Genomic DNA, 10,085 nt, shown 5'->3' with positions numbered 1-10,085 from the left:
ACTGTGGTCATCTAATTAGTTACTGTGGTCATCTAATTAGTTACTATGGTCATCTAATGAGTTACTGTGGTCATCTAATTAGTTACTGTGGTCATCTAATTAGTTACTATGGTCATCTAATTAGTTACTGTGGTCATCTAATTAGTTACTATGGTCATCTAATTAGTTACTATGGTCATCTAATTAGTTACTATGGTCATCTAATTAGTTACTGTGGTCATCTAATTAGTTACTATGGTCATCTAATTAGTTACTGTGGTCATCTAATTAGTTACTGTGGTCATCTAATTAGTTACTGTGGTCATCTAATTAGTTACTATGGTCATCTAATTAGTTACTATGGTCATCTAATTAGTTACTGTGGTCATCTAATTAGTTACTGTGGTCATCTAATTAGTTACTATGGTCATCTAATTAGTTACTATGGTCATCTAATTAGTTACTATGGTCATCTAATTAGTTACTGTGGTCATCTAATTAGTTACTATGGTCATCTAATTAGTTACTATGGTCATCTAATTAGTTACTATGGTCATCTAATTAGTTACTGTGGTCATCTAATTAGTTACTGTGGTCATCTAATTAGTTACTATGGTCATCTAATTAGTTACTGTGGTCATCTAATTAGTTACTGTGGTCATCCAATTAGTTACTGTGGTCATCTAATTAGTTATTATGGTCATCTAATTAGTTACTATGGTAATCTATGTCACAGTGGCTCAGACGAGCCACCACAGACGTGGTAGATTTTCACAACAAAGTTCTAAAACTTAGTGGTACATCAGATTGTAGGTGGGTTTATTTTGTACCCTTCGCGTCCATATTTCACTTTGTTGCACATTTGTTGCGTTTCACTTGGTTGTAAAATATGTCGATCAAAAGAGGGTGTGACATTTATATTTTGTCAATATTCAGTGTTTTATCCTTCATAGAAAAACATTTAAATTCCATTAAGTTTTTTAAGGCGGTCTGTCATAATGTTTTTAGCATTCTTTCAGACATTATTGGGAGCTTTTGTATTCGTGTTCCTGACAATAGATATACCGGCCCCCATACACATTGTTTTCTCTAAATGTGGCCCCCGAGTCAATAATTGCCCAGACCTGATGTAAATAGTCATGAAAATGCATTGAATCAGGAGAAGGTGTGTCCAAACTTTTGGCTTGTACTGTATATGTTTCTCATTTTACTTTTTGGAAATGAGCACTATGTGAATGGTCCCCAGTATTTCACTGAATCCCCCGCGATGTATGCTGCTATCTGTACAGTCTCTACCCGTTCATTTGACCTGCGTTAGCATTAGTGCTCGCTGCAAAACTCCCCCATAGTACTCGAGGATGGCCGCTCAGGAGGCGCGGAACATCAGGTTGCCCAAGAAATGGCGGCACTGTGCTCCTTGGCCTTCATACGCAGCGCCGCTATGCTGGATGACTTGCGGTCTGGGTCCACATTGAGATCGTAGCCGTTCATTCCTCCGCCCATTCCCGGTCCCCCGAAAAGACTGCCCATATGCGTCTGTCCCATGTGGCTCCCCCCTGGGCTGGGCACACCCAGGAAGTCGGAGACCCCGCCGTGGCCGTGTGGATGAGGGGGCATGCAGGGGGGCACGGTATCGCAGGGAACCACACAACCTGGCACCGGAGAAGCTCCACTGCTGCTACCGATCCATGAAGGGTTCTGGATCTGAAAGCAAAGAGCAAAGGGGGTGGATGATACCACAACAAACAATACAGTCGTATTCTCTGACGATGAATTTAACGGTGGACTTATTTACCTGCGCATAGTTCTCTGGCCGAGTTAGGAGAGGCAGCTCGTAAGTAGTAGAGAAATGTGTTCGGACCTGTTGCATCTGACCAAAGCGCTCCCTCTTCCTCCATTTGGCTCTGCGGTTCTGGAACCACACCTAGAAAGAAAAGTACCCATCAGGAAACACATTCTCAATACTGACTTCACCTGCAGTGTTCCCTCCCAGCCGCTGTAGTGGAGCTCTTCATCAATCAATCAATCAATCAATGTTTACTCACCAGTGTCTCAAAGGGCTGCACAATGTAACAAGGTTTTACAAAATAAATCAACTCAAGTTATGGAAAAAAATGCCAACATGGCACTGCCATATTTATTATTGAAGTCACAAAGTGCATTATTTTTTTTTTAACATGCCTCAAAACAGCAGCTTGGAATTTTGGGACATGCTCTCCCCGAGAGAGCATAAGGAGGTTGAGGTGGGCAGGGGTAGGGAGTAGTAGGGGGTGTATATTGTAGCGTCTCGGAAGAGTTACTGCTGCAAGGGGTTCTGGGTATTTGGTCTGTTGTGTTTATGTTGTGTTACGGTGCAGATGTTCTCCCCAAATGTGTTTGGTGTGGGTTCACAGTGTGGCGCATATTTGTAACAGTGTTAAAGTTGTTTATACGGCCACCCTCAGTGTGACCCGTATGGCTGTTGACCAAGTATGTCTTGCATTCACTTGTGTGTGTGAAAAGCTGTAGATATTATGTGATTGGACCGGCACGCAAAGGCAGTGCCTTTAAGGTTTATTGGCGCTCTGTACTTCTCCCTACGTCCGTGTACTACTTTGTACGGCAGTGTTTTAAAAAGTCATTAATTTTACATTTTGAAACCGACAATTTACGTTATTACATTTTAAAGCACTTATCGGCCGATAAGTCCGATGTTATCAGACATCTCTAGTTGTGTTGTATGTTCCCTATTTTATTTAAGGACAAACTTGCAATAAGAAACATGTTTAATGTACCCTAAGATTTTTTGTGGTCCCCTTTATATACAAAAGTACCGAAATACATTTTGGTGCCGGTACCAAAATATTGCTATTGAGACAACAGGAGAGGGAACATTGCTGACTTGTAAACAGAAGGTTCTGAAGCGTAGCCACTTTACATGCCCCTTTACATGCCCCTAAAGCTGACCAACACGCCGGACTGTAGTCAGTTGGAAGCGTGTCTTAATGAAATTAAACAATGGATGTCCGCTAACTTTTTGCAACTTAATGCCAAAAAAACGGAAATGCTGATTATCGGTCCTGCTAGACACCGACCTCTATTTAATAATACAACTTTAACATTTGACAACCAAATCATAAAACAAGGTGACTCTGTAAAAAATCTGGGTATTATCTTCGACCCAACTCTCTCCTTTGAGTCACACATTAAAAGCGTTACTAAAACGGCCTTCTTTCATCTCCGTAATATCGCTAAAATTCGCTCCATTCTGTCCACTAAAGACGCTGAGATCATTATCCATGCGTTTGTTACGTCTCGTCTCGATTACTGTAACCTATTATTTTCGGGTCTCCCCATGTCTAGCATTAAAAGATTACAGTTGGTACAAAATGCGGCTGCTAGACTTTTGACAAGAACAAGAAAGTTTGATCACATTACGCCTGTACTGGCTCACCTGCACTGGCTTCCTGTGCACTTAAGATGTGACTTTAAGGTTTTACTACTTACGTATAAAATACTACACGGTCTAGCTCCAGCCTATCTTGCCGATTGTATTGTACCATATGTCCCGGCAAGAAATCTGCGTTCAAAAGACTCCGGCTTATTAGTGATTCCTAGAGCTCAAAAAAAGTCTGCGGGCTATAGAGCGTTTTCCGTTCGGGCTCCAGTACTCTGGAATGCCCTCCCGGTAACAGTTCGAGATGCTACCTCAGTAGAAGCATTTAAGTCTCATCTTAAAACTCATCTGTATACTCTAGCCTTTAAATAGACCTCCTTTTTAGACCAGTTGATCTGCCGCTTCTTTTCTTTCTCGTATGTCCCCCCCTCCCTTGTGGAGGGGGTCCGGTCCGATGACCATGGATGAAGTACTGACTGTCCAGAGTCGAGACCCAGGATGGACCGCTCGTCGGGACCCAGGATGGACCGCTCGCCTGTATCGGTTGGGGACATCTCTACGCTGCTGATCCGCTTGAGATGGTTTCCTGTGGACGGGACTCTCACTGCTGTGTTGGAGCCACTATGGATTGAACTTTCACAGTATCATGTTAGACCCGCTCGACATCCATTGCTTTCGGTCCCCTAGAGGGGGGGGGTTGCCCACATCTGAGGTCCTCTCCAAGGTTTCTCATAGTCAGCATTGTCACTGGCGTCCCACTGAATGTGAATTCTCCCTGCCCACTGGGTGTGAGTTTTCCTTGCCCTTTTGTGGGTTCTTCCGAGGATGTTGTAGTCGTAATGATTTGTGCAGTCCTTTGAGACATTTGTGATTTGGGGCTATATAAATAAACATTGATTGATTGATTGATTGACCTGACCATCCTCTAGCCTACACAGGAAGGCAAATCAATTCTCAGGCACATGAAAGTCCGAAGCCAGGTTTTTTGGACTTGACGTGTCTTTAAAGTGTCATCCACATGGAGCTATTCATGTGAAAATGGAGCGTTTCCCATGGTTGCTTGGGGTTTTTCATTTTTTTTGTAGTCCTCCCTTTGATACGCAGGCGTCTGCCTCCCTTCAGACTGCCAGCGTCGACAGACGGACATCTGGGTCTGTAGCCGTTCATAAATCATTTTGAGAAAGGTGTGCTCTCCCCGGCACGTCCACATCACATCACGGGAAGCGAGAGGGAGTCCCTCCGCGTGAGCCATGAAACAATGTTTCACCAAAGTGTTTGCCGGTAAAACGGGGCTATGCTGACGCTGGAACTCTTCAGCCTTGAGTTTGTGCCGATGGCTTACTGAAGAACAAGCGAGGCTGAAAGTGTCATAAAAGAAGCTTTTTGCGGATTTGCCCTGAAGTAAGAAGGAAATTAATGTTGTGAATTAGCTTTGTCCGCAAGAATAACAGCATCTGGCCAGCTTTTATGCTGCAACCAAGAACCGAATCAGTGCCTGATCTCTCATGACAATTAGAGATCAAATGGTTTTATACACCAAAGTTCATCTATTTCTTCTTCTTCTCCAGATTTTGGCGCACTCTGCCTTCCGCATTTTTCATCCAATTCAAACCATGAATCAGGAATCGAGGGCTACAAATTCCCAGATTTCCCTGAAGTCTAAGTTTTCCAGAACCATTTTTCCTATTCAAAATGAATTAGCTATTTTTTCAACCCCTTTTTTCACCCTTTTTGCTGTTGACTACTTCTTCCACATTTTTCAACTTTTCCACCGTCAAAACACTCCTCTTAATCAGGAAAAAAAACAATGTTGTTTTTTTGAACTGCAAAAATTCCAGCTTTTCCTAAAATTCCAGAAATTCCGTAATACTATTTCCCAATTAAAAATGTTTCTATTTCAACATTTCTCGACCATTTTGAAAGGTTCCAAACATTTTTCACATCCAAAAAGAATTGGCCATTTTTTAATCAAACTTCCAGCATTTCCACATTTGTCCACCGATTCAAACCATTCCACCTTCAACATATTCCACTCATCCTGGACATTCAATCATTTCAAAATTAAAAAAAAATTCTAGGAATTCAGAGAATTCTTGGAATTTTCTGAATTCCAGAAAAGTTGTTGTTTTTACTGCAAAAAAATCCTGCTTTTCCCAAAATTCCAGGAATTCCGTAATATCATTTCTCAATTAAAAATGTTTCGTACTTCAACATTTCTCGACCGTTTTGAAAGATTCCAACACCAACCATTTAAATTAATTCAGAACATTCAAAATGTTTTGCATTTCCAAATAAATTTCCGCTTTTCCCGAAATTCCCAAAATTCAATGAAATTCCCATTGAAATAAATGGGACATGTTTCTCATTCGAAATGAATTGGCCATTTTTTCAAACTTCCACCTTTTCCACATTTGTCAACCGATTCAAACCATTCCACCTTCAACATATTCCACTCATGCTGGACATTCAATTATTTCAAAATTTAAAAAAATTCCAGTAATTGAGGATTCCAGTTTTTTTCAACCTTTTTGCTGTCGACTTCTTATTCCACATTTTTCAACTGTTCCACCGTCAAAACATTCATTTTAATCAGGAAAAAAAAACATGTTGTTTTTTTAACTGCAAATTGTTGATTGGTGCTAGCATAATATTGTGAGAGTCCAGTCCATAGTGGATCTAACATAATAGTGAGAGTCCAGTCCATAGTGGATCTAACATAATAGTGAGAGTCCAGTCCATAGTGGATCTAACATAATAGTGAGAGTCCAGTCCATAGTGGATCTAACATAATAGTGAGAGTCCAGTCCATAGTGGATCTAACATAATAGTGAGAGTCCAGTCCATAGTGGATCTAACATAATAGTGAGAGTCCAGTCCATAGTGGATCTAACATAATAGTGTGAGAGTCCAGTCCATAGTGGATCTAACATAATAGTGAGAGTCCAGTCCATAGTGGATCTAACATAATAGTGAGTGTCCAGTCCATAGTGGATCTAACATAATAGTGAGAGTCCAGTCCATAGTGGATCTAACATAATAGTGAGAGTCCAGTCCATAGTGGATCTAACATAATAGTGAGAGTCCAGTCCATAGTGGATCTAACATAATAGTGAGAGTCCAGTCCATAGTGGATCTAACATAATAGTGAGAGTCCAGTCCATAGTGGATCTAACATAATAGTGAGAGTCCAGTCCATAGTGGATCTAACATAATAGTGAGAGAGTCCAGTCCATAGTGGATCTAACATAATAGTGTGAGAGTCCAGTCCATAGTGGATCTAACATAATAGTGAGAGAGTCCAGTCCATTGTGGATCTAACATAATAGTGTGAGAGTCCAGTCCATAGTGGATCTAATATAATAGTGTGAGAGTCCAGTCCATAGTGGATCTAACATAATAGTGTGAGAGTCCAGTCCATAGTGGATCTAACATAATAGTGAGAGAGTCCAGTCCATTGTGGATCTAACATAATAGTGTGAGAGTCCAGTCCATAGTGGATCTAACATAATAGTGTGAGAGTCCACTCCATAGTGGATCTAACATAATAGTGTGAGAGTCCAGTCCATAGTGGATCTAACATAATAGTGAGAGTCCAGTCCATAGTGGATCTAACATAATAGTGTGAGAGTCCAGTCCATAGTGGATCTAACATAATAGTGAGAGTCCAGTCCATAGTGGATCTAACATAATAGTGAGAGAGTCCAGTCCATAGTGGATCTAACATAATAGTGTGAGAGTCCAGTCCATAGTGGATCTAACATAATAGTGAGAGAGTCCACTCCATAGTGGATCTAACATAATAGTGTGAGAGTCCAGTCCATAGTGGATCTAACATAATAGTGAGAGTCCAGTCCATAGTGGATCTAACATAATAGTGTGAGAGTCCAGTCCATAGTGGATCTAACATAATAGTGTGAGAGTCCAGTCCATAGTGGATCTAACATAATTGTGAGAGTCCAGTCCATAGTGGATCTAACAAAATAGTGTGAGAGTCCAGTCCATAGTGGATCCAACATAATAGTGAGAGTCCAGTCCATAGTGGATCTAACATAATAGTGTGAGAGTCCAGTCCATAGTGGATCTAACATAATAGTGTGAGAGTCCAGTCCATAGTGGATCCAACATAATTGTGAGAGTCCAGTCCATAGTGGATCTAACATAATAGTGTGAGAGTCCAGTCCATAGTGGATCCAACATAATAGTGAGAGTCCAGTCCATAGTGGATCCAACATAATAGTGAGAGTCCAGTCCATATTGGATCTAACATAATAGTGTGAGAGTCCAGTCCATAGTGGATCTAACATAATAGTGTGAGAGTCCAGTCCATAGTGGATCCAACATAATTGTGAGAGTCCAGTCCATAGTGGATCTAACATAATAGTGTGAGAGTCCAGTCCATAGTGGATCTAACATAATAGTGTGAGAGTCCAGTCCATAGTGGATCTAACATAATAGTGTGAGAGTCCAGTCCATAGTGGATCCAACATAATTGTGAGAGTCCTGTCCATAGTGGATCTAACAAAATAGTGTGAGAGTCCAGTCCATAGTGGATCTAACATAATAGTGTGAGAGTCCAGTCCATAGTGGATCCAACATAATAGTGAGAGTCCAGTCCATAGTGGATCTAACATAATAGTGTGAGAGTCCAATCCATAGTGGATCTAACATAATAGTGTGAGAGTCCAGTCCATAGTGGATCCAACATAATTGTGAGAGTCCAGTCCATAGTGGATCTAACATAATAGTGTGAGAGTCCAGTCCATAGTGGATCTAACATAATAGTGTGAGAGTCCAGTCCATAGTGGATCTAACATAATAGTGTGAGAGTCCAGTCCGTAGTGGATCTAACATAATAGTGTGAGAGTCCAGTCCGTAGTGGATCTAACATAATAGTGTGAGAGTCCAGTCCATAGTGGATCTAACATAATAGTGTGAGAGTCCAGTCCGTAGTGGATCTAACATAATAGTGTGAGAGTCCAGTCCGTAGTGGATCTAACATAATAGTGTGAGAGTCCAGTCCGTAGTGGATCTAACATAATAGTGTGAGAGTCCAGTCCGTAGTGGGGTCAGCAGGAGATCATTCTGAGCGGAGACGTCCCCAACCGATGCCCAGAAGTGTGGTCCACCCTGAGTCCCGACCCTGGACAGCCAGCGCATCATCTTTGGCCAACTCAAGAGCAAAGAGTTCTTAAGTTGTACTTTGGTTGACTCCCAGCCAAGTTGGTGCTTGGTTTTCACAGTCCCTGATGCTGCCTCAGCCCACCCTTTTAAGTACGCCTCCTATTTCTCATCTTTCTCTTTCTCTGTCGCATTTGTATCGACAAACAAACAAAAAACCTTGTTTGGCACACGCATACAAAGTGGCCCAAATTGTGTTCGTTTTTATGCAATTTTCTCCGGACCACAAGCGGGTTCATTTTTCACAAAGGCGAGCGTGTCAGCCGGCCTCTCTTGGAACATATAGATGATGTTTTGGTCCAAAGCTGACGTGAAGAAATCTCGCTCCGACATTCCTCGGGTCAGCTGGCGAGATTAGCCTCCCAAAGTTGTAAACTGATACTGGAGGTTGGGGCTGCACCTCAGAGTCAAGGTGAGGGGTTGGAGCCCCCGCCAATTAAATCAGGTTTGCAGGAGAGCTCGGAGTCAGTTTCATCCCCAGAGGTTTGCTTCCAGGGGGAAGTTATTGTTTGATGTTGTCCATGTCCTTTTCTCTGCTTTCTTCTCAACCATCTGAAATCATTACCCGCCAGTTTACCAATGATGTGTTCAATACCAGGGGCCCTGATTTCTTTGATTTTCCCTGACGTTACTCTGAATCAGACCTGGGCAAATCAAGGCCCGGGGGCCACATGAGGCCCCGTTAAGTTTTTCAATCTGGCCCGCCGGACAGCCTTAAATCATCTTTTGAGATCTTTAAGATGGAACCTGTAGTTGCTATTATGATGTGCAGGTTTCTGATGACCGCAAGTCTTCAACTGTACAAAGTGGTGTAGTGGTTGGAATCTGCATGATATACTAGTTACTATGCTCATCTAATGAGTTACTATGCTCATCTAATGAGTTACTATGCTCATCTAATTAGTTACTATGGTCATCTAATGAGTTACTATGGTCATCTAATGAGTTACTATGGTCATCTAATTAGTTACTATAATCATCTAACTAGTTACTATGGTCATGTAATTAGTTACTATGGTCATGTAGTTAGTTACTATGGTCATCTAACTAGTTACTATGGTCATCTAATTAGTTACTATGGTCATCTAATTAGTTACTATGGTCATCTAAATAGTTACTATGGTCATGTAATTAGTTACTATGGCCATCTAACTAGTTACTATGGTCATCTAATTAGTTACTATGGTCATCTAAATAGTTACTATGGTCATGTAATTAGTTACTATGCTCATCTAATGAGTTACTATGGTCATCTAATGAGTTATTATGCTCATCTAATGAGTTACTATGCTCATCTAATTAGTTACTATGGTCATCTAATGAGTTACTATGCTCATCTAATGAGTTACTATGGTCATCTAATTAGTTACTATGCTCATCTAATGAGTTACTATGCTCATCTAATTAGTTACTATGGTCATCTAATTAGTTACTATGCTCATCTAATGAGTTACTATGGTCATCTAATGAGTTACTATGGTCATCTAATGAGTTACTATGCTCATCTAATGAGTTACTATGGTCATCTAATGAGTTACTATGCTCATCTAAT

General features: G+C 41.1%; 1 protein-coding gene across 1 annotated transcript in view; it reads right to left on the bottom strand.

The window, feature by feature from the left end:
• Nucleotides 1-436: 436 nt before the first annotated feature.
• LOC133562859 (homeobox protein aristaless-like 4) overlaps nt 437-10,085 on the bottom strand; it is a 105,882-nt gene continuing 96,233 nt past the window's right edge. The window contains exons 3-4 of the mRNA XM_061916663.1: nt 1,775-1,903; nt 437-1,683 (exon numbers count right to left, since the gene is read on the bottom strand). Of these exons, the coding sequence (XP_061772647.1) occupies nt 1,363-1,683; nt 1,775-1,903 (450 nt within the window). The 3' untranslated portion in view covers nt 437-1,362. The remainder of the gene's footprint in view (nt 1,684-1,774; nt 1,904-10,085) is intronic.

This window comes from Nerophis ophidion, linkage group LG12, assembly GCF_033978795.1.
Source record: "Nerophis ophidion isolate RoL-2023_Sa linkage group LG12, RoL_Noph_v1.0, whole genome shotgun sequence".
Classification (NCBI taxonomy): domain Eukaryota; kingdom Metazoa; phylum Chordata; class Actinopteri; order Syngnathiformes; family Syngnathidae; genus Nerophis; species Nerophis ophidion.
Note: the sequence above shows the minus strand (reverse complement) of the source record. Positions and strands in the feature narration are given on the sequence as shown.